Here is a 25,559-nt window from a genome sequence, read left to right on the forward strand (position 1 = left end):
GCCATGGAAGGGGCTGGTGAGAGAAGGGAAGGGTGTTTGATGATGAAGGAAGAGGGGTGAAGAATGACTGAAGAGTGGTGGGGTGGTAAAAGTATGAATGAAGTGATTGTCTATTTATAGGCACAAGCTATCTAGGGTGGCACACCATTGTGTGGGCAGCCACTGAAAAAGTGGCCAAATGTGGACGTCAGTCCTTTTAGGGACTGTCAGTGCAAAACCCTAAATGAAGTGTGTAAACTAAAGAAGTGGTTTCTCAACACACCATCCCTTTGAGGTCTTCCGATATAGTATGACTACACCTCTAGAATCCCTATTGCTTCTTAGCTTTCTACTTGTTGGTGGATGAAATGCACTTTCCCACATGTATCTCTGCACGTTTGTTAGTCCGCTACCTTTACATTGGTGTGTTTCTGTGTACATGGACATGCCAATGTTTCGGAAGTAATCTTCAAAGTAACTAGTGTCTTAAGTGGAGGGCTCCATTATAATTCCATATTGATATCTTAAGTGTCTCATAGGCCTCGTAACATCATGCAGACCTTTTGTTGGTGATTATGACCTGTCCATCCTAGGGTTGTCAGGCACGAAAGGTACGATACAGTACAATACAATAAAATACGGTACTAATTGGTACCTTATGATTTTATAAGGTACGGTATGATATTTGTACAAAAAAAAAAAACAAAAACTTGGTTATTTTGGATTATAGATAATAGAACACAACAAAAAAAACGGCTCTCCTGTCCGTCACATTGCCCCGTCCGATTGTCGTGCCCCGCCCGTCTGATCGTCGTGCCTCGCCCCGCCTCGTCTGTTCGTCGTGCCCTGCCAGTGCAGCGCCATCGCTAGCGACACCCCTCCTAACCATCGAACACGAGCAACACCACTCTCCTCGTCATCACCTGTGCCCCATCCCTCTCGCCGCCCCCATCGCAAGCTCCCCGTGTGCCACCTGCGCCTACCTGCCCTCCCTCTTTTTCTTCCCCCCCGGCCTATCTTTTTCCTCCCCTCCAACCCCCCCACCCCCCGCGTGCTGTCTTGCCGGGAGCCCTGGCCCTTTGTCAGGCTCCCACACCACCGCCATCGACACCCCCCCTCCCCCCTCTAGTTGCTCCCTCCCCTTGCAACAACTCCCCATCCAGTAGCACAACAGTGTGATAGGTAGGTTTTGCCAGAACGGACGCACAATGGAAACCTATGGTCAGATGCCGGCACACTCAGTGAGTGCCCCCCCAGTTAAACACCTTGCACGTAGTCCTCTCTGAGGAGCAACTCTTAGCCGTCCAAGCTAAAGAGCTGGAGCTAATGGAAACAACGATTTATGGTCATGTAGTAGGACATTCCCCAACCAGGGCCCAGCATCGGAACTGGCTTCACTCCACGCTGCGCATCAGCACAGCGCAGATCATGGAGGCGATTGGGCCAAGGGATCTTCATGGTTTGTCTCCGCTCAGCAGATGCAGCTCACGAGCCACTCGCGAGTTCACCATATGTGTCCACGAAGGGGGGCATATACATGGTCCCTTGGTACAGTGGCTTTACTGTGGAGGCATTTGCACTCCACATCAGGTTTCTTCGGCACGCGGTTTCCTCGGCTTGGCGATTGAGTATCGCCGGTTGGTGGAAGACTTTGGACGGCTCTTCAACACTGTCCTTCCTGCGTCCTTCGCGGATGGAGTGATAGCTGCAGGAGTCCCAAAGGTACGGGTGGCAGTGAAAGAGGTTAAGAATATCCCATAGTTCCTAGAGATTGAGGCACGCAGGCACTCCTTTAGGCAGTAGGTTATTGTGGTTGGGCAACCAGGATAGTGCCTGCGCTGCCACGTCTTTGGGCATCAGGCAGCAATTTGTACGTGTTTCGGAGCCAAGGCGGCTTCGCCCATAGGTCCGCAGGTGGTCCAGAGACGGTTTCACACGGGTCCAGAGACGATAGAGAGGGAGACGGCAAGGGGGGGTGCAGCCAGGTCCTCAGAGCCAGCTTCGTCAACAGGGTGTTGGCGGGAGAGCGACCCCCTCTCGGCAGAGCACTCCAGAGCCCCCCCTGTCCGCCCCACCCGACAGGACCGCAGCCCCCCACATTCTCCACCTGCGCCACATTCTTGTGATTAGCACTGTTTGCACAACAGTGGCCAGGTTGCATGATGGACAATAACTGGTGGGTTAGCACCGACATCCCACATTTGAGCATTATCTTTCGAGCCCCCCACAATGGAGAGCGCCGAAGGACGTGATTGAGTGGCCCACAGAACAGGCTGCTCGCTTTTACCAGCGTACATAGTTGCGATTTTCAGCATGGCTGATAGATGCATTGATAGTACCACCTGGAGCATCTATCATCCTTATGGTCGCCGAGGGCCACCATGGGGGATTGGAGTTCACCATCCAGACCGGCGGCAAAGCGCACTTGCATGCCTCACAGTCTCTCCTCCTCATTTGCAGCATCCACACCGAATAGATGCCTGGTCGGTCAGTCACAGGTTTCCCCATGAGCTTACATCTTGCATCTTGGAATGTGAACAGTCTCCACTACAGTGGGGCACGTGGCTTCAAGAAGCTGATTGTTCGGAAGGAGTTGCAGGCTGCCCTTGCCGGACGGATCGACATCTTGCTTCTACAGGGGCACAAGCTCACCCTCGCCCAGGCTCAGCGGGTTGGGAAGGTACTTCCGGGCAGCTCTCACACTTACGGGGAGCATGCCATAGGTGCCCACGGTAGGAGTGGAGGCGTATGCACCTCTATTGGCCCGAGTCTCGCCACTTGTGTACGAGACCATGGGACGATAGTGGCAGGAAGGGTTCTATGGATGAGACTGGATATTGGGGACTCGTGTATTGGAGTCCTCAATGTCTATGCCCCTACGGAGCTTAGGGCACGCAGCAGGTTCTGGGTGGAGATAGCAACTGGACTCCTAGAGGTGGACTACTGGATTGTTGGAGGAGACTTCAACAACTGGAGGCTTTGGAGGATCAGCAGGGCAGAGGAAGAAACTACCAGGGCATGGTTAGGGAGGAGCAGGAGACATGGGAGGTCTTTTTGCTTGCAGTCAGAGCACGTGATGCCTGGAAAGACCCTGCCTTCCACAGGAGGGAGAGGTTGTTGGACTTCTCCAGGGGATACAGGCGGCTAGGTGGAGCCCAGCTAGAGCGGTTGGACACGTTTATGTGGGAGAGTGGGGAGGCTCTCGTGGAGACCAGATTGAGCAGTTGGCAGGCACCGCGTTATCCGATCACTGCCCGGATCTCCTGACACTTGATCCCCCAGCATCCGCCCTGGATACATGATCCTGTCGGATCCCTGACTTGATCTATAGGAGGGAGGAGGTGTCGAGACAGATAGAGTAGAGAGTGGGACAGGAGGGACTGGATAGCAGAGGAGGTTGCAGAGGTCCTTGCCGAGTCAAGCAGAATCTGCCAAGAGGTAGATTTTGCTCGACTGGATAGCAGAGGAGGTTGCAGAGGTCCTTGCCGAGTCAAGCAGAATCTGCCAAGAGGTAGCCATAGAGGCCAGGTAGTAGTGTTGGGAGGAGGAGAGAGCACTCCGGTGGGACCTTGCAGCCACGCAGAGATTATTGCAAGAGGCACCAGGGGACCCCACCCTCCACGCATAGGAGGTGCGCCCGCGTGCAGCCATTGCTGGCCTAGAGGATAGACGCTCGGAGTTTTCTTTCCGAACCTTAGCAGCCTTTTGGGCGCGGAAGGGGGACACAATGTGCAGGGAGTTTGTCCAGGTGCACTAGCCCCGCACCGTGGGAGAGCAGATACGCAGCCTTCGGGATCGGTATGGGAGGACCCGTTCTAGTCCTGATGAGGTGATGGAGATTGCCACCGACTATTACACGTGCCGTTTCTAGCAAGAGACAGCTTCAGCTAGAGGACAGAGATGCAGACAGCAGGTATGGGATTACATCCCGTCCCTTGTCACAGAGGAGATAGGACACTCCCTCCTAGCCCCCTTCACAGAGAAGGAACTAGAGGAGGCTTTTCATACACAGGATGGGCAGAAATGCCCGGGGGAGGATGGCCTCTCTAAGGTTTTCTTCACTACCTAATGGGAAGTGGTGAAGGACCCCCTATTGAGGGCTTTCTAAAAGATCTTCACCTCAGGACAGATGCCATGGAGTCTCTTGGCAGGCCTTATCAGTCTTCTTCCCAAAGGGGGAGACGGGTTGGAGCTCTCCCAGTGGAGACCGATCACCTTATTGTCAATGGCCTATAAGGCACTGGCAAAGATGATTGGTAGGCGATTACGCCCCGTGCTTCCAGATATCATTCATGACACATTGACGGGCTTTGTCCAGGATAGGAGCATTCTAGACAATATATTTACATTCTTTGAGGCGACAGAGTGGGCTTAGCACAGTGGGCAGAGACTGGCAGTATTACTCTTGGATTTCACGAAAGCTTATGATAGGGTGGATTGGGATTTCCTAGAGGGCACCATGGTGAAGTTGGGATTCCCCCATGCTTGGATTCGTGGGGTCTGCAGCCTGTACAGATCGGCCACCAGCAGGGTTCTCATAGGGGGAAGGCGAGGGGAGGATTTTCGGCTGGAGAGAGTGAGTTGTTAGACTCAGAGTACGCAGACGACATAGGCCTCTACATAGAGGATGATGAGGTGATGCTGGAGAGAATGAGGCTGGCTCTTGATGTGTTTTGCGTTGTAGCGGGAGCGAAAATCTACTGGCGAAAGTCGGTTGGTTTCCTCACAGACCCGGACTCCAGCACGGAGTGGGGCGTCCACCTGGAATTTAGATGACTGAGCAAAGGGCAGACCGTCCGATACCTAGGGTTCCGGGTGGGACTCGATATCACTCCTGCCCAGCAATTTCTTCCTGCCCCTTGGCCCCGTACCCGTTCCTACTCTTTGTAGAGGCGATGTCCCATTTCCTCAGGTCTCGGGTGAGCCGATTGCGCAGTCTCCACCTTCCTGTGAGGGAGGAGACTAAGCTACTAGACTCAGAGTATGCAGATGATACAACACTCTACACTGAGGATGATGTGTTGATGCTGGAGAGAGTGAGGCTGGCTCTTGAGGTGTTCTGTTCTGCAGTGAAAGTAAAAATCAACTGGCGGAAGTTGGTTGGTTTTCTCACAGACCCGGACTCTAGCACGGAGTGGGGCGTCCATCTAGGATTTAGATGGGTGAGCAAAGGGCAGACCGTCCGCTATCTAGGGTTTCAAGTGGGACTAGACATCACTCTTGCCCAAGTTTCTTCCAGTCCTTGACTCTATTCGGAGGAAGTTGACCTACTGGAGTACGGCTCACCTCTCACTAGCAGGCGGAGCCCTGGTGGTTAAACAGGTCCTCTTAGCGACGGCCTGGTACATCGCCTCGTGTTGTTGCTTCTCCTCATTGTGTGTACTGCAGCTTCGCCGACTAGTGCGGAACTTCCTTTGGTTTGGGTTTGATGGCTCTAGGGACTCCAGGGCCAAGGTAGCGTGGGGGACCGTCATACGACATCGATTAGAGGGAGGGCTTAGGATCATAGACCTAGAGTATCAGAGTATGGCCCTCTTGAGCAAGCTAGTTGTCCACGGTCTTGCACTAGGCAGGCAGACCTAAAAGGTCTTACTGCAGGAGGGCCTTCAGGATTGTAAATCGAGGCTTGGCTGTGAATGCAGGCCGTCTCTGAGATGGATCTTCATGTCAGCCCAGATCACCCCCCCCGCCCACCCAAAGATCACCTTTCCTTCGGAGCCTACTCCGCGTGTGGCAGGGCCTCCGTAAGGCCCTAGTCCAGAGCCCCCCAGGTTGCCAGGAGGAAATAGACCGTCAGCCGGTGATCTGGAACCTCCAGGTCAAAGATCGGGAAGGGTCACAGATAGGTGAGCGCTCCCACATCCAATGGGCTGGGTGGGAGGCGGGCCGGGCTCGTTCCATCAGGACATGGTGGGAGGTGTACAGGATGGCGGACGAGGACGAGGAGGTGTTGCAGCGAGTATCAGGTTGCACGAGAGGAGTGGAGTTGAGGAGAAGAGAGATAGACGCAGCAATACCTTCGGAGTGGCTTGCCCCACCAATATGAGAGCCGATAGAGCTCGGGGAGGTATGGGCAGCTAGGTTCTCTCCAGCAGGCATCCCCCTTCAGGTGGCAGGTAGAGTGGGTTACCCTCAGGTGCAAGGGGAGCCCTAGTGGTTAAACAGGTCCTCTTAGCGACGGCCTGGTACATCGCCTCGTGTTGTTGCTTCTCCTCATTGTGGCAGGTAGAGTGGGTTACCTTGTTTTTTTCTGCTACTTCGATCCATGGGCTGGCCTCTTCTATTTGCTTCTATGTTGTATTTGCCACTTTTGTCATGAGTGGATCTCCCTTTCACACGCCTTTAATGCCTCTTTCTCCTTCTATAGTTCTTCTTGCATGCTTATTTCTTTTTTCTTAAATGTATTTGCTTCTTCCCTCAATTCTAAGATTTCAGATTTGCATGCATCCACCACTTTCTGCAGTCCAGTTTTCAGCGTGTGCATGTCAGACAACATTTCTGCTTGCAATTCACTCTTAATCTTTATCTGCGTATTGTGCATTTGTACCTTTTGGTTTGTTAATGCTTCTGCCTTGATCTGCTCTCATATTTGTTTTTCTAATTCTTGCCTCATAATTTGTAGTTCAGCGTGAACCATGAGACAGACCATGCTTGCAGTCTCTGCCTGTATAAACTGGATCTCTGCTCCCTCTCTCTCAGTGCATTCACTTATTCACTGTATGCCAGCACAACCTGAGCATTCCTGCATAGACCTGAGAGCAGAAACCTTTCTTTCTCACTGCAGAAAACCTGATCACGTCAGTCACTGTTCAATCTCACACATGCAATATCATGTTAGTCACTTCCCAAACATCATGTCAGTCACTGCATAAAGACAATCTCATGGCTGCAATATTGCGTCAGTCACTGCCCAAACATCACGCCAGTCACTGCATTAAGGACAATCTCACGCCTGCATAAGGTGAACAGCATTCATGCAGCATTACAATGATGGCAACAATCACTATTCTAACAGCAAATGCATCACTCCTTTAGCAGTCGTGTCACACCTATAATATGCACGTTGCTTCTGCAGTATGTGGTGTCACTTCTGCAGTATCACACTACCCTGCAAGACTATGGGGTCACTCTTGCACTATCAAAGAGAATAACACTACCCTGCAGCATATGGCATCACTCTTGCAGAAACAAAGACATACTAACGTCTTATAAGGCCAAAATCAAGTTAAAAGAGACAAAACCATGTAAAAGAGAGAGAGAGTGAGAGAGGCTTGCAATTATGATAATGGACATAAGGCTCAGAAGTTAGAAGATACTACTTGGTCCAGTCTGGATGGGCCAAAAACTGCCCATTTTTTGGTATGAATTGGTATAGATATGTACCATATGGTACGGTGCAAAGTGTATGTGCAACTATGGTTAGAGCATCACTTATTGTCGAACTTCTTATTGTAGCACATTCTGGTCTATGATCTCCTACACTTTAGAGTGATCTGCTGTGGGCTCTAGTACTTGGCGGATGGGTAGAACCTCCAGACCGACCACTGTGCATGACCCTGCCGCGATAATGAATATCGTGTCCTACATCCCAACCTCATACAGAAGGTGACGGCCCTTGCTGATTGCTTGCCAACAGAAAGCTCCCCAAGAGATGCATCCAAGGCTGGGAGCCATGCGGCGAAGGATGCGGCATGTTCCTCTCAGCTGCGGCACCTCGCACGACCAAAGGCAATGTTTTGGGGTTTCCAAAGCTTGCTGTGTGTAGCGCATACAAACTCCCTCTTGCATCTCGGCAAGCCAACTTCCCACTGCCAAGCCTCCGTTTGCCACCAGCCATAAGAAGTATGATAACCTTCTCGGTCTCCAGCTAGCCCATAGGCAGTGCCAGAAGGTCCGTTGGAAAGGCTCCGTGATGCCATACTCCGCCAACTGCCTGCTACGCAGTGGCGCCCAATCCATATCCTCCTGCATTAGTACGTATCTGCCAATCCTAGCAGTGTACTCCAGGAGTCTCGGTGGCTTCTTAGCGACAGCAGTGGCCGGCCATAGCCACTCTCTTGGATCCCACTCTAGCTCATCATGTGGCCTGTCCTTCCAGATCCAAAGGCGCCACTCCCTGAACTCCTCCCAGAAGACAAAGGGGTCCAGTCGCCATGTCTTCCCCTTGCAAGCCAATCACTCGGATCCTCCTCCATGCAAGGACATCGATCCCCTCATCTTGCTGCCCTTTGTCAAGGGCCAGACGCCCCCCTCCTGTACGGTGAAGAAGGTCCTAGGTGGAGCGTTGCTCCCTCTCCTTGCCACTTGGAGGGGGATTCCTTCTCGAGAGAACCTAGCGGTCCATACCTCCCCGGCCTCTATCGGCTCTTGTATCGGGGGAGCAAGCTAGTCTTGAGGAATTGTTCCATCTATCTCCCTTCTCCTTAGCTCCGCTCCTCTCTGGCAGCTCGATGCTCGCCACAATACCTCCTTGTCCACCAACCTGTACATCTCTTGCCATGTCCTTATGGTACGTGCCGGGCCGGCCTCCCACCCAGCCCACTGGATGTGGGGGTGCTCGCCAATGTGAGCCCCATCCTGATCTTTGACTTGCAGGTTCCAGATCAGCGGCTGACAATCTATCTCCTCTTGGCAGCCTGGGGGGCTCTGTATTAGGGCCTTACAGAGGCCCTGCCATACTCAGAGCAAGCTGCCTAGGAAAGGTGATCTGGGCTGATTTGAAGATCCATCCTAGGGACAGCCTCCACTCACCATCGAGCCTCGGTCTGCACTCCTAAAGACCCTCCTGTAGTAGGACCTTCCAAGTCTGCCCTCCTGGTGTGAGACCACGGACGACTAGCTTGCCCAAGAGGGTCATACTCTGATACTCTAGGTGTATGATCCGGAGCCCTCCCTCTGAATGATGCCGTATGATGGTTGCCCATGCTACCTTGGCCCTGGAATCCCTGAAGCCGTCTGACCCGAACCACAAGAAGTTCCGCACCAAAGAGCGAAGCTGCCCTGCACAGGATGACCAGAAACACCAACATGAGGCGATGTAATAGGCCGTCGCTAGGAGGACGTGATTAACGACCAAGGCTTGGCCTACTAGTGAGAGGTGAGCCATACTCCAATAGGTCAACTTCCTTTAAATAGAGTCGAGGACTGGAAGAAACTTGGGCAGGAGTGATGTCGAGTCCCACTTGAAACCCTTGATAGCGGACGGTCTGCCCTCTGCTCACCCATCTAAATCCCAGGTGGACGCCCCACTTTGTGCTAGAGTTCGGGTCTGTGAGAAAACCAACCGACATCCACCAGTTGATTTTTACTCTCACTGCAAAACAGGACACCTCAAGAGCCAGCCTCACTCTCTCCAGAATCAACACATCATCCTCAATGTAGAGTGTTGTATCATCTACATACTCTGAGTCTAGTAGTTCAGTCTCCTCCCTCACAGGAAGGTAGAGACTGCGCAATTGGCTGACTCGAGACCTGAGGAAATGGGACATCGCCTCTGCAAAGAGTAGAAATAGGTACGGGGCCAAGGGGCAACCGTGCCGGACCGATCTCTTTAGCCGAAACTCCTCCTTCTGCCTACCACCTATGAGAACCCTACGGATGGCCGATCTGTAGAGTGCGGAGACCCCGCAAATCCAAGCCTGGGGGAAACCCAACCTTACCATGGTGCCCTCTAGGAAATCCCAGTCCACCTTGTCATAAGCTTTCTTGAAATCTAGGAGTAGCATGGCCAGTCTTTGCCCACTGTGCTAGGCCCATTCTGTCGTCTCAAAGAAGGTGAATAGATTGTCGAGGGTGCTCCTATCCTGGACAAAGCCTGTTTGTGTGTCATGGATTATGTTTGCAAGCACAGGGCATAGTCGCCTACCAATCATCTTTGCTAGTGCCTTACAGGCGACTGACAATAAGGTGATCGGTCTCCACTGGGAAAGCTCCAACTTGTCTCCCCCTTTGGGGAGAAGACTGATAAGGCCTGCCAAGAGACTCTCTGGCATCTGTCCTGAGGTGAAAATCTCTTGGAATGTCATCAATAGGGGGTCCTTCACCACCTCCAAGAAGGTAGTGAAGAAGGCCTTAGAGAGGCCATCCTCTCTCGGGCATTTTTGCCCATCCTGTGTATGGAAGGCCTCCTCGAGTTTGTTCTCTGTGAAGGGGGCTAGGAGGCAGCATCACATCTCTGTGACGAGGGACAGGATGTGATCCCAAAACATCTGTCTACATCGCTGTCCCCTGGCTGAGGCTGTCTCTTGCTGGAACAGGTGCCTGTAGTAGTCAGTGACAATCTCCATCACCTTGTTTGGGCTAGAATGAGTCCTCCCATACTGATCTCGAAGGCTGCGTATCTGCACTCCTTAGGTGTGAGACTGGTGCACCTAGAAAAACTCCTTGCACATTGTGTCCCCTTTCTGTGCCCAGAAACCTGTTGAGGTGCGGAAGGAAAACTCCGAACGCTGTCCTCAAGGCTAGGCGTGCACACCTCCTATGCATGGAGGGTGGGATCCCGTGGTGCCTCCTGTAATAATCTCTGTGTGGCTGCAAGGTCCCGCTGAACTGCGCTCTCCTTCTACGAGCTCTGCTGCCTGGCCTGTATAGGTGCCTCTTGGCAAATATTGCTCGACTCGGCTAGGACTTTTGCAACCTCCTCTGTGATTCGTTCCCTCCTGCCCCACTCCCTGGTCCAAATCTGCTCAATCTGTCTCATCACCTGCTCCCTCCTATAGATCGAGTGTGGGATTCGACAGGGTCAAGCGTCAAGGGCGATGCTGGAGGATCAAGTGTTAGGAGAACTGGGCAATGATCGGCAGCATTGTTCCCGCCACAATTGCCCAATCTGGCCTCTGTGAGAGCATCCCTAGTCTCCCACATAAAACTTGTCTAACCACTCCAGCAAGACACCACCTAGCCGCCTATATTCCCAAGATAAATCCAGCGACCTCTCCCTCCTGTGGAAGGCAGTATCTCTCCAGGAATCACGTGCTCCTATTGCTAGTAGGAAGAATTCCCATGCCTTCTGCTCCTCCCCAGTCATGCCCTGGTAGTTTTTGCCTCTACCCTGCCGGTCCTCTAAAGCCTCCAGGTTGTTGAATTCTCCTCTAACAATCCAAGAGTCCACGTCTGGGAGTCCATTTGCAATCTCCACCCAGAACCTACTATGTGTCCTAACCTCAGTAGGGGCATAGACATTGAGGACTCCAAGGCATGAGTCCCCAATATCTAGTCTGATCAATAGAACCCTCCTTGCCACTATCGTCTCATGACTTGTATACAGGCGGTGAGACTTAGGCCAATAGAGGTGCATATGCCTCTGCTTCTGCCATGGGCACCGATGGTATGCTCCTAGTAGGTGCGCGAGCTGCCTGGGAGAACCTTCCCTACCCTCTGAGCTTGGGTGGGAGTGAGCTTGTGCTCTTTTAGAAGTAGGATGTTGATCCGACCGGCAAGGGCAAGTTGCTCCTAATGCCGAATAATCAACTTCTTGGAACCACGTGCCCCATTGTAGTGGAGGCTATTCATGTTTCAAGATGCAAGGTGTAAACTCATGTATGTATGTATATATACATATATATACAGATATATACATACATACATGTATATGTACACACACACACACACACACACACACACACACACACACACATATATATATATATATACATACATATATAGATATATAGATATATACATGTATATATACATACATATATAGATATATAGATATATACATGTATGTATGTATATATACATACATACATACATACATACATACATACATACATACATACATATACATGTATATATGTATGTATATATGTATGTATATGTATATATATATATATATACATACAACAAGTTTCTTCGGCACATGGTCACCCTTTTTTTCCCTGATCTGGCGATAGAGTATCACCAAATGGTGGAAGACTTTGGACAGCTCTTCGGCACTGACCTTCCCGCATCTTTCGTGGACGCAGTGACAATAGCAGGAGTCGCAAAGGTATGGGTGGCAGTGAAAGAGGTCAAGAATATCCCACAGTTCCTAGAGATTACACACACACACACACACACACACACACACACATATATATATATATATGTATGTATGTATGTATGTATGTATCTATGTATGTGTGTGTGTGTGTGTGTAATATATATATATATATATATATATATATATATATATATATATATATATATATATATATATATATATATATATACATGTATGTATGTATGTATGTATGTGTGTGTGTGTGTATACATACATATATATATGTATATATATATGTATGTATGTATACATACATACATAGATACATACATACATACATATATGTATGTATGTATGTATGCATGTATATATATATAATCTCTAGGAACTGTGGGATATTCTTGATCTCTTTCACTGCCACCCATACCTTTGCGACTCCTGCTATTGTCACTGCGTCCACGAAAGATGCGGGAAGGACAGTGCCGAAGAGCCGTCCAAAGTCTTCCACCATTTGGCGATACTCTATCGCCAGATGGGGGAAAAAAAGGGTGACCCAAGTGTCGAAGAAACTTGTTGTGGAGTGCAAATGCCTCCACGGTAAAGCCACTGTACCAAGGGGCAATGTATATGACCCCCTTCGTGGACGTATATCATTGAACTGGCAAGTAACTCGCGAGCTGCGTTTGCTGAGCTGAGCTGGACCATGAAGATCCCTTGACCTATTAGAACCGCCTCCACGATCTGTACTGTGCCGATGTCCAGCGTGGAGTGAAGCCAGTCCCAAACCTGGGCCATGGTTGGGGAATGCCCTACTACTTGACCATAAATTGCTGTTGCCTTTAGCTTCAGCTCCTTAGCTCGAACGACTAAGAGCTGCTCCTTAGAGAGGACGACAAGCAAAGGTGTTTGACTGGGGGGCACTCGCTGAGTGTGCCGGCGTCTGACCAGAGGTTTCCATTGCGCATCCCTTCTGAGAAAACTACCAATCATGTCACGGTGCTACCTGAGGGGGGGAAAGTTGCTGCAGATAGAGGGAATAGTTGGAGGGTGGGGGGGAACAATTGGGGGCGGGGGGGAAGCTGCTGTTTTTGGCAATTGGGGGGGTGGTTGGACACTGCGGACGGAGCCGAGATCGCAAAGGGAGGCAGTGCGCCGGGGGGGGGGGGGGGGGGGAACAGCAGGGCAGGGGGTGGATATGGCAGGGATAGCAGGGTGGGCAGGGGGGTGGATAAGACGGTAGCAGATAGGGCGAGTTGTCGGGGCGAACTGTCGGGGTTGGGGGGAAAAGATGGGGAGGGTGCCATTTGTTGGGACGGGGGCAATATGGCGGGATATGGTCCGGGGGGGGCGAACTGTTGGGGTGGGGGCGAAAGATGGGGAGGTGGGGCGGGCTGTCGTGAGCTGTCGGGCGGGGGTGACTCAGCGTGGGGGGGCGAGCTGATGAACGGGCGTGATCAGACGGAGCGGGGGCAGCTTGTGATGTGACGGGCGTGAGCGGTGCAGGTTGTGAGCTACAGAGGCTTGGGCACATTCAAGGCATTACTTCAAGAGACTGGACATAGAATCTTCTTCCTTGAGGGTATGGTGGGTTGCTGGCCTGATTGAGGTGAAGTGTATGACCATCCTCAGGATGTTTCTTCACTTCTGTCATGATCTTCTTCCCTGCTCCACCATCCTCTGGAGCATCTTCAGGTGTATGGTGGAGCGTGCATACACAACTGATTCAGGTGGTCTTGAGGTGTCTCCTCTTGGCCCTTTATCCAAAAAGCAAAAAGAGCTTAGGCTTCTTCTTCCTAACCTTTCCCATGCCTTTTTCATTTTAGGAGGTGAGCATCATGGACAACTAGCTTGTGTAGATGTTGCACAAGGGTGCCTCTCAATGTGGCCATGGGAGTGCTTCATCACAGATACTCTCAGAGGTTGGATCACCTTAAAGGGGTGACTTTTGTACTTGCAGGAGCCCTGACATTTCTTGTTTCATCCTTGGGGACAGCATAGTCTGTTCGTCAGATTGCGTGATGGCAGCCCTTTTCAGTGGACCTACATCCTTCCCTCTTGGCTTCTGCCCTTTCCCTTCAGACTCTCTTTTCGAGTCAGACCTTGTATCTATTCCCTTTCTCCATCTGCTGTGGAGCCTATTTGTCCTTTCCATTTTGCTACAGCCCTGCTGTTGAGCTGCTGAATGTTTCAGCTTTGGTCTGTGATATAGCTAGCTACTCTTTGTCTTGCAGAAAAGGGAAATAGGTTTGTCACAGATACTATTCTCCATCCTGTCCAAATTTTGTTTCATTTTGCAGGGATTTCTAATTTCATACTTTCAGTCTTATGGTGTCATACCTGATAGTGTCTAATGGTTTGGATAGATTTTCTCATACTGAAAGCTTCTTGCTAATTTATACAATCTGGCAGTATGATTAGATTTTATACGCATTTATTAGCAGCATGCCTATTATGACTGTACATACGTTCATTGTGCATTGCAACAAGAGAGTCTAGACGTGTCAACCATTTTGAATTGGGGGTCAACTATTCAGCAGACTTGGACATGCTTAAATTTTTAGTGGACAATCCAGTCTATGAGTGTGGATTAAATGCTATCTGTAATTAGATTGATCACAGTCAGGATTTGTTGGGTGAAGCAATGAACATTGTGGTAAGCAGATTGATCCGATCTAGGCTTTCATGGGTGATCTCATGCAAACAGTGTGTAAGCACGGAATGAGTTGGCAGAGTTCCGAGCATCATTAAAATAGGATTGGTGTTGATTGGACTATCTGAAATGAATACTTGATTGTTTATACAGTGTCTCTTTTCCTTTTCCTCTTTGCAGAATCAAGATTGCATTTCAAGCACCCTGTCCAATGGCAACCTCGTGCACCGAGGGATCTGCTCCTGTCTGTTTCTTTGGAACCTGCAGCTGTTCCAGAAGAAACAAAAGGCTCATTACCATCACTACTACCAAAGGTTTCTTGTGATTTAGTTTTCAAGCTTTTAAAACATGTCGACTTGTTTTGTTTCTCTTGGATGCTAGCATTGTAAGCCCATTTATTTTGGACCTTGGGTGATCGTAACTGCAAAATTCCTTACCACATTAGTAACCAAATAAATACTAGAAGGGGCACCAAGCTTTGGGGCCAACAAGTGTTGTTTGTGGTGTAATAGCACTATAGCTCTAGGTGCGTGTGGCTTTTTCTTGCTTAATTTATGGTTATGTTGAATTAAGTGTTTGCGAAAGTGTGGTTTACTGGCCTCTGGGTTCTTAAAGGCTAGTTTCATGGATATGATGCCAGGACATCACCATCTTTCTAAAGCAAGTGAGCTTGTGGTTGTCTCAAGGAGCAAACACATGCATTTTGGTTTACTGTGTAATTCATTTACAGCAAAGTATACTCACCGAAAACAGTGCACAAGAGGGAGCAAATAGTAAAAGATGTCACACACAATGGTAATAGGAGTGAGAAACAGGAAGGCTCTGAACACATGGGTTTGTGTCACTGAATGTTGAAAATACTTAAGGACAGCAACTAACGAATGTGATTGGTAAGCATGTGGCTCAATCACATGTAACGCCACAAGTACAAGGTGCTTGGGAAGCAAATGTGGTGTTCAGGGCACAATTGGCAATTACTGTTATGAACTTGCACCAATTAAATCAGCAACCTCAATTTGCTGCATTTATGCAATCAGTTTCCCGTTTTTAAGGAAAAAGGCCACTTTGCATTCTAGACAGTCAATGAAGCTCATGGGCAATTTTTTTGGTTAAAAGCATAGCACGCTGGCACCTATAATGCCAAATGTATATGGAACTCCACTTTACTATGATGTTCATCCAATAATGTGTATTGTGTTTCTTATGGACAGCAAACAATTCCTCAACTATCTAGGTTTCTAGGATACTTTGGGGATGTAGTGATGTTTTAGGCTATGGATACCACTGCACCCACCAATATTGGCATGCAAAATGCAGTTGGTTTTCAGCTGTGCTTATGGGAATTATCATGGGTACATGTATCATTTCTAGATATGTCTTGGCCTCATGCCTTGTAAACCCGGAATGTATAAGGATGCCGTCGGAGAGAGGGACCTTTTGTTCATTTCTTTAACTCTTTGGTTAATTGAGAGCTTCTCTCACCACCTATCCTTGGGTGTGTTTAAGGTCCACTACTCTGAGTGAGTTCCACGTTTAGTGCTTTGTATGGTGCATCTTTTCTTTTAGGCTCTTGACAATTGGTATGAGAGCCTTATCTTTGACCCTTTTTGTTAGCAGGACTACTTTACTCTAGTGGCTAGGTATAGTTATGGTTTAGCCTAGGTCATTTTACAGGTAAAAGTCTTTGTACTACTAGCTTAATCTTTCTTGCTGAAAAAAATAGCCAAAATCATTACTTCTTGATAGTAGTTTCATCTTTTTGGAGCTTTTTATTGGAGGCTTTCAAAATGTAGTGAAACTTTTGGCAGGAATTTCTTGTTTGTTGTTATTCTCTTTGTGATCATAGATTGCAGGCTTCATAGCTATCTACTTGGGATTGGATGGCTTCTATATGAATCAACATCCTATTCTCCTTACTCCAAGCTTCATTTTGAACACTCTTGGAACCAACCTTCGTTCTTGGAGAGGGTGGTAATGACCTAACTAATCAACAATTACCGCAAGCATAAAATTCACATAAACTGAAAATGGTAATGTTACCACTTAATCTTGGAAATGGACAGCTCGTTGGCCCTAAAACTAGTACCCATTGTAGTATTTCTTTATCTTGAATTGCAATCTGGATGGAATACAATGAGATTCCATGAATCTCCTTCACTCTCCAATTGTCTCTTGCTATCATAAGTGACCATCAAGCCTTGAAACCAATTTGCCCCTTAGTTTGCGTGGGGATTGACCTTCAATTGTGCTCCTTGGGTGACAAATTCAGGCCCAAATGTTTGCTGCCGGAATGACCACTTGAATATCCTAAAATTGCCTCAATTTCAGTGATAGAAGTTCAAGTCTCTAGGCCTTCAAATTCATATATAATGAACTAGATACAATGGATTCAACCACAAAAAAGGAGGAGTAAGCAAGAGGCACCGCAGGCCTAGACAAACATGATTGCTCAATATTGTTGACAAGATTTTGTCGCATGGGTCTAGGCCCTTGCCAATGTCTCCAATATACCATCTTCAAAGAAGTCCCTTGGCATCACAAAAGGATTGGGCCTCTAAGAGGTGGCCCGTGAGGAGGAATGTCCATCTACAGTGGGAGGTAGAACTTGGATAGTTGCCACCCCGTGGAGTGATGACTCCACTAAGAGTGCCAAAAGCCAATGCAGTTGGAGGGTCACGAGTGCATTATTGTTGATGCTGCTCTTTGGGGGATTGCGGATCCTCCAAGGATTTGACTCAGCAACGCAAGTAAGTGCAGAGGAGGTCCGGTGATGAAGAAGGGTCAATAGGTATTGTAGGCACAAAAATCCCCTTGGCAACTCAGGCAATTGGTGCCTCCAAGGATTTGAGTCAGCAACGCAAGTAAGTGCAGAGGAGGTCCGGTGATGAAGAAGGGTCAATAGGTATTGTAGGCACAAAAATCCCCTTGGCTTTTCCTTTGTTGCATCGGGCTTGTATCCATCCCTGTGTCTCTAGATATGAAGGAGGAGTTGGTTGTGTGGGTTTAGACTAGCTGGGGCTGAATACTCTGTTGCTCAACATGACAAGGGGGTGTGTTTGGGTCCTTATCCATGGGCTGGTCCACCAAGGTACCCTTTTGATCTTTACATTCTGCCAAGAAGTAACCCAGTTGACCACAAGAGAAACATTGTCCAACAAAAATATTCCACTTAAGCCGAAACCAAAGATACCACATATTATTGCAATTGAGGCACAACCAGTTGGGTCTCTTTCTGGTTGTACTCCATAGCATGCACAATCGGATTTCTGTTAGCTGCCTTCAACTTGGGGGGTGCCAACACGTGACCCACTACAACCATAGCATGCGGCCGATTTCTGTTGGCTGCCTTCAAATTGAGGTGCACCAACACGTGACCCACTACAGCCATAGCATCCTTGAGGAACCCAATAAAAAGCCAAGCAACGCTTCACTTCCACCCATACCGGACATGCCTATTTGAGCAAACATTGGAAGTCTACCATGGGATGCCACAAAACAATATGCACCAACTGTTTATCGAAAAAAAGAAGCTGCTAATAAAGAAGAAAATCGTGTGCTGAGGGAGAGCGAAGCACAACCTCATAGAAGCCATGCTGACTAGTGAAAATCTCCTCCACACTAACAGTCTGAAGAAGAGATGCCAACCATTGATGAATCCTGGTTAGGATGGAAATCCAACCAGTGAAGAAGAGAATGACATCTTCCTCATGAAGGGCCAATAAGAACTGAAGAACCTCCATAGTATTCACCTGTGTGTCCAAGATTTCTTCCTTCGTGCAGACATAGGTCTCAATGATTGTGCTCAGCATACTTGTCCAAAAGAGAGTCAGCAAACTCTAGTAATTCTTCCCAATTTGGCTCTGGTAAATCTTGCAAGGTTGAAGCTACCTGAGCAGACGAGCATAGTGGAGAATTACCCAGGTCAAGAACATCAGAGGCAGCTGAAAATTCTTCATGCTTGCTGGGTTTAACAGATGGCTAGACATTAGGGGGAGCGGAACCATCTCATCGGTGCAAGGCACTATGTCTTGTGCCATTGCGTCTTCTTCTATGTCCATGTCCAGATCCAAGGCTGTAGCAGCCTGACATGTAGTCTCCATATCTGAGCTCGAGATTGAGGAACACATGCTATCAACTATTTGTGATGTGTCTCTTAGTATCACGCTGCTTAGCCCCGATGCACAACAACCACAGCAGGCGGGCAGGCCTACAACAGCATGTAGAAAATAAGGGTGTGTTGGGCAGCAACATTACTAATTTTGAAAATTAATTTAATAATTATTTCTTCAAATTCCGAAACACTAAAGGATCGATAGGCCATGCTTTCACAGTTTGTATTCGTACTGAAAATCAAAATCAAATGAGCTTTTACCCTTTTGTTCCACACGAGATTTCTGTTCTCATTGAGCTCATCTTAGGACACCTGCGTTATCTTTTAACAGATGTGCCGCCCCAGCCAAACTCCCCACCTGACAATGTGTTCCGCCTGGATCGGCACGCGAGCGCGCCTTAAGACCAGAAGCAGGGGCCGAGCCCCGCCTCCACCTCACGGAGTAAGTAAAATAACGTTAAAAGTAGTGGTATTTCACTTGCGCCAAAGGCTCCCACTTATTCTACACCTCTCAAGTCATTTCACAAAGTCGGACTAGAGTCAAGCTCAACAGGGTCTTCTTTCCCCGCTGATTCTTCCAAGCCCGTTCCCTTGGCTGTGGTTTCGCTAGATAGTAGATAGGGACAGTGGGAATCTCGTTAATCCATTCATGCGCGTCACTAATTAGATGACGAGGCATTTGGCTACCTTAAGAGAGTCATAGTTACTCCCGCCGTTTACCCATGCTCCAGCCAATCATTAAATTGGACAAGCTAATTAACACCAAGTATTCCTGAGCACTCATTAGCCAAAGTCTTATAGCCAAGTACTAGTGACACTTATGGCTAATCAAGTGATTCGGACCTAATTTTTACAACCAAAGTCTTATAGCACTAGCTAGTAACCCCATCATTAGTCCTTGAACGACGTATGTTGGCATACATTGCGACTTCACCTAAGAGTGGATTGAGCCAGGCACCATACACGTAGAGTCCGTACCATCATGAGACAACTTTGCAGATATCCTGACCAAGTTGGTCAACGTTCCGATTCTCCAATCCATGCTACTGTGGATTGACGTGGGTGCTCCCACCCCTTCTACTTCAAATTCATGGGGAGAGGAAGTTCCTTTCCATTTCACTTTGAGAGGGGGCAGCTTTATTTGCTTGGTGGTGATAAGATCTTGATTACAATTTTCTTCATTGATATTATTATGTTTTGTATTTTGTATCATTATCCGCATCATTAGGATGACAATGATTGTAAAAGACCACGTAGGTAAACGAACAATTTCCCTACGAAGGCATTGTCCAAGTGGCACCATTGCCTAGCATTTTTCATAAAACACTCGCCAAAAAAAAAGTTCATTGTGGTTATAGGTCCATGTGTCTAGAATCTTAAATATCAAACTTACTCACGTTTGTCATGCCACAAACTCTCCCCCCCGTCACGTTTGATCGCGCCCGCGACGTCAATTGCCCCCCCCCACGTCCTGACGGCTCGTGATAGCCTGACACCCCACCTATTCGTCTTTCCCCGATGCCCTGATAGTCCGTTGCCCCCCCCTCCCCCCAGTCAAACACCTTGCGTGTCGTGCTCTCTAAGGAGCAGCTCTTAGCCGTCTGAGCTAAGGAGCTGGAGCTAAAGGAAACAACGATTTATGGTCAGGTAGTAGGACATTCCCCAGCCAGGGCCCAGCTTCAGGATTGGCTTCACTCCACGCTACGCATCGACACATCGCAGATCGTGGAGGCAGTCCTAATGGCCAAGGGATCTTCATGGTCCGGCTCAGTTCAGCAGATGCAGCTCGCGAGTTACGTGCCAGTTCACCATATGTGTCTACGAAGGGGGTCATATACATGGTACCTTGGTACGGTGGCTCTACTATGGAGGCATTTGCACTCCACAATAGGTTTCTTCGGCACCCGGTCACCCTTCTTTTCCCCGGCCTGGCAATAGAGTATTGCCAGTTGGTGAAAGACTTTGGACGGCTCTTTGGCACTGTCCTTCATGCGTCTTTCGCGGATGCAGTGACAGTAGCAGGAGCCCCAAAGGTACGGGTGGCAGTGAAAGAGGTCAAGAATATCTCACAGTTCCTAGAGATTGAGGCGGATGGGCACACCTTTAGGTAGCAGGTCATTGTGATGGGAAAGCTGGGACAGTGCCTGCGCTGCTACGACTTTGGGCATCAGGCAACACTGTGTATGTGCTTCGGAGCCAAGGCAGCTCCGTGGACAGGCCTACAGGTGGACGCTGACAGCTTCACACAAGTCCAGAAACGACAGACAGGGAGACGACAGGGGGGTGTAGCCAGCTTCCGAGACCCAGCCTCGACAGCAGAGAGCAGGTGGGCGAGGGACGCCCCCTCGGCAGAGCACTTCACAGCTTGCCTCACCTGGCAGGACCACAGCCCCCCACGTCCATCACCCATGCCAGAGACTACCTCACCTAAGATCCTATAGCCCTCACACCCATAGGCGTTGCCCCCCCTCCCCCCACACCCGCCATGCATCTCCGCCTACCCCACCATCCCTCGATCCTCTTTCCCCCCACCATCCTCCCTACCGAGCACCCTTTGGATCCGCACCCGGTACAGGTGTTTCAACCCAGATCCACCCCCCGTCCTCCCACAAGAGGTAATGAGCCACACATGTCCACATCCTCCTCGCACCAGCAGCCTTTCCCCTCCCATACAGCTACTAGCTCATCCGCCCCTGCCGCCCGCTACACTTTCCCGAGACAGGCACCACTGTTGCCACAAGATTTCTTCCGCAGTGGCCCATGGTTCTACCTGAGAGTTGCGGAGCGCGGAGAGTTCCCACTACCTCTAGAGGTGGGGATCTTCGTGGTTTGTAAGTCAAGGAGGGCAAGGTCCATCTACTAGCACAACTGGATGGACCAAACTACGCCTTTTTTCTTTAGTTCTCTCACTGAAGGGAGTGGACTGCTACACAGGTAGAGGAAGAGTTGAAGAGTCAAGTAGCGGACCACATCTCCTAGTGGATGGGAGAAGGACTAGCACGGTTTGCACAGCAGTGGCCTGGTTGCATGATAGACATTAAATGGTGGGCTAGTGTTGAGGTCCCACACTTGAGCATTATCTTTCAAGATCCTCCACAGTGGAGAGCTTCGAGGGATGTGATGGAGTGGCTGTTGGCATAGGCATCCCGTTTCTACTAGTGTATAGAGTCACGACTCTCAGCATGGCTGATAGATGCATTGATAGTACCATCTATAGCATCTATCACCCCTATGGTCCGGCCGAGGGTCACCATGGGGGACTAGAGCTTGCCGTCCAAAACGGCGGCAAAGCGTACTTGCATGTCTCATAGCTTCTCCTTCTCATCAGCAACCTCCACACCGAATAGATGCCTGTTCGGTCAGTCACAGGTTTTCCCATGAGCCTGCACCTTGCATCTTGGAATGTGAATAGTGTCCACTACAGTGGGGCTCGTGGTTCCACGAAGTTGATTGTTCAGCAGGAGTTGCAGCCTACCCTTGCTGGACGAATCGACATCTTACTTCTACAGGAGCACAAGCTCACCCCCACCCAGGCCGAGCGGATTGGGAAGGTAGTTCTAGGCATCTCACACACTTACAGGGAGCACACCATAGGTGCCCACGGCAGGAGTGGAGGCGTATGCACCTCTATTGGCCCAAGTCTCACTGCTTGTGTATGAGACCATGGGACGATAGTGGCAGGGAGGGTTCTATGGATCAGATTGGATATTGGGGACTCGTGCCTTTGAGTCCTTAATGTCTATGTCCCGACGGAGGCTAGGGCATGCAGCAGGTTTTGGGTGGAGATCGCGGATGGACTCCCAGAGGTGGATTCCTAGATCGTTGGAGGAGACTTCAACAACATGAAGGCCTTGGAGAACCAGCAGGGCAGAGGCAGAAACTATTTGGGCATGGCTGGGGAGGACTAGTAGGAGGCATGGGAGGTCTTTCTGCTAGCGGTAGGAGCACGCGATGCTTGGAGAGACCCTGCCTTCCACAGGAGGGAGAGTTTGTTGGACTTTTGGGGATACAGGCGGGTAGGTGGAGCCGTGCTGGAGCGGTTGTACAGATTTTATGTGGGAGAATGGGGAGGCTCTCATGGAGGCCAGATTGAGCAGTTGGCATGCACCACGTTGTCGGATCATTGCCTGTTTCTCCTGACACTTGATCCCCCAGTATCCACCCCACCCTAGACACACGATCCCATCGGATCCCTGACTCGATCTATAGGAGGGAGGAGGTGACGAGATAGATAGAGCAGATTTGGACCAGAGAGTGGGATAGGAGGGACTAGATAGTAGAGGAGGTTGTAGAGGTCCTAGCCGAGTTGAGTAGAATCTGCCAAGAGGCAGCCATACAGGTGAGGTAGCAAAGTTGAGAGGAGGAGAGAGCAGCCCGGCGGGACCTTGTAGCCACGCAAAGATTATTATAGGAGGCACCAGGGGATCCCACCCTCCACGCACAGGAGGTGCGTGCGCGAGTAGCCATTGCTGGCCTAGAGGACAGGCGCTTGGAGTTCTCTTTCCGAACCTCAGCAGAGTTCTGGGCGCGGAAGGGGAACACGATGTGCATGGAGTTCTTCTAGGTGCACCAGCCTCGCACCGCAGGAGAGCAAATACGCAGTCTTCGGGATCAGTATGGGAGGGCTCGTTCTAGCCTAGATGAGGTGATGAAGATTGCCACCGACTATTACACGCGCCTCTTCCAGCAGGAGACAACTTCAGCTAGAGGACATAGATGTAGACAGCAGGTTTGGGATCACATCCCGTCCCTCGTCACAGAGGAGATGGGATGCTCCCTTGTAGCCTCGTTCATAGAGTAGGAACTAGAGGAGGTCTTCCATACATAGGATCGGCAAAAATGCCCGAGGGAGGATGGCCTATCTAAGGCCTTCTTTTTCACCTACTAGGAAGTGGTGAAAGACCCCCTATTGATGGCCTTCCTGAAGATTTTCACTTCAAGATAGATGCCAGGGAGTCTTTCGGCAGGCCTTATCAGTCTTTTTCCGAAAGGGGGAGACCGGTTGGAGCTTTCCTAGTGGAGACTGATCACCTTATTATCAGTAGCCTATAAGGCACTGGCAAAGATGATTGATAGGCGACTACACCCCATGCTTCCAGATATCATCCATGACACACAGACAGGCTTTGTCCACAGGATAGGAGGATCCTAGACAATGTATTTACCTTCTTTGAGGCGATAGAGTGGGCTCAACACAGTGGGTAGAGACTACCGGTACTACTCTTGGACTTCGAGAAAGCTTATGACAGGGTGGATTGGGATTTCCTAGAGGGCACCATGGTGAGGTTGGGATTCCCCCAGGTTTGGATTCGCGGGGTCTCCGCCCTTTACAGATCGGCCACCAACAGCGTTCTCATAGGTGGAAGGCGAGGGGAGGAGTTTCAGTTGGAGAGATTAGTTTGACAGGGCTGCCCTCTAGCCCCATACCTATTTCTACTCTTTGCAAAGGCGATGTCTCACTTCCTCAGGTTACGTGTGAGTGGATTATGCAGTCTCCAACTTCCAGTGAGAGAGGAGACTGAGTTGTTGAACTTAGAGTATGTAGAGGGCACAACACTCTACATAGAGGACGATGAGTTGATGCTGGAGAGAGTGAGGCTGGCTCTTGACGTGCTCTGTTCTGTAGTGGGAGCGAAAATCGACTAGTGAAAGTCCGTTGGTTTCTTCACAGACCCGGACTCTAGCACGCAGTGGAGCGTCTACCTGGGTTTTATATGGGTGAGCAGAGGGTAGACCTTTCGGTACCTAGAGTTCTAGGTGGGACTCGACATCACTCCTGCCCAAGAGTTTCTTCCTGTCCTTGATTTGATTTTGAGAAAATTGACCTATTGGAGCACAGCTCGCGTGTCACTAGCGGGCTGAGCCCTGGTGGTCTACTAGGTACTCCTAGTGACGGCCTGGTATATCGCCTCGTGTTGATGCTTCTCCTTTTCATGCGTAGTGTAGGTCCACCGCCTAGTGCGGAACTTCCTTTGGTCAGGGTTAGATGGTTCTAGGGACTCCAGGGCCAAGGTGGCATTGGCGACCATCATACGGCATCAATTAGAGGGAGGGCTTGGGATCATAGACCCAGAGTATCAAAGTATGGCCCTTGTGGACAAGCTAGTAGTCCGCGGAAGGAGATAGATCGTCAGCCGGTGATCTGGAACCCTTAGGTCAAAGATCGGGAAGGGGCATAGATCGGCGAGCGCCCCCACATCTAGTGGGCTGGTTGGGAGGCTGGCCCGGCTCGTACCATCAGGACATGGCGGATGTATATAGGATGGCGGACGAGGATGGAGTGGCTTGCTCCCCTGATACGTGAGCCAATTGAGCCCGAGGAGGTATGGGCAGCTATATTTTCAGCAGCAGGCATCCCCCTATAGGTGGCAAGGAGAGTGAGCAACGCCCCACAGATCACTTTTTTTGCTGTGCAGGAGGGGGGACGTTAGGCCCTTGACAGAGGGCAACAGGATGAGGGGATTGCTGCCCTTTTGTGGAGGAGGATTCGAGTGGTGGGCCTTCAGGGGAAGACATGGCGACTGTACCCCTATGTTTTTTGGAAGGAGCTCACGTAGTGGTGCCTTTGAATCTGGGAGGGCAGACCACTTGATGAGCTAGAGTGGGATCCAGGAGAGTGGCTATGGTCAGCCACATTGCGGTTGCTAAGAAGCCACCCAGGGTACTAGAATACACTGCCAAGATTGTGACACATGTACTAATGCAAGAGGATATGGATTGGGCGCCGTCACGCAGCAGGTACTGGGTGGAGCATAGTATCATAGGGCCTTTCCGACAGACCTTCTAGTGCTGCCTATGGGATAGCTGGAGGTCGAGGAGGGTGTCGTATTTCTTAT

The 25,559-nt window shown here is 49.8% G+C and overlaps 1 protein-coding gene across 2 annotated transcripts in view; it reads left to right on the plus strand.

Annotated features, from left to right (window-relative positions):
- LOC148019535 (heat-inducible transcription repressor) overlaps window positions 1-25,559 on the plus strand; it is a 154,102-nt gene that overhangs the window by 93,391 nt on the left and 35,152 nt on the right. For both annotated transcript variants that reach the window (XR_015695003.1, XM_087701029.1), the window contains exon 7: window positions 14,793-14,926. Coding sequence is in view for 1 of the 2 variants with exons in the window: in XM_087701029.1 (XP_087557155.1) it covers window positions 14,793-14,926 (134 nt within the window). In the remaining variant the exon portion in view is untranslated. The remainder of the gene's footprint in view (window positions 1-14,792; window positions 14,927-25,559) is intronic.

This window comes from Lygodium microphyllum, chromosome 19 (genome assembly GCF_053477565.2).
Source record: "Lygodium microphyllum isolate KBCC chromosome 19, Lygodium_microphyllum_v1.1.10, whole genome shotgun sequence".
Lineage (NCBI taxonomy): Eukaryota > Viridiplantae > Streptophyta > Polypodiopsida > Schizaeales > Lygodiaceae > Lygodium > Lygodium microphyllum.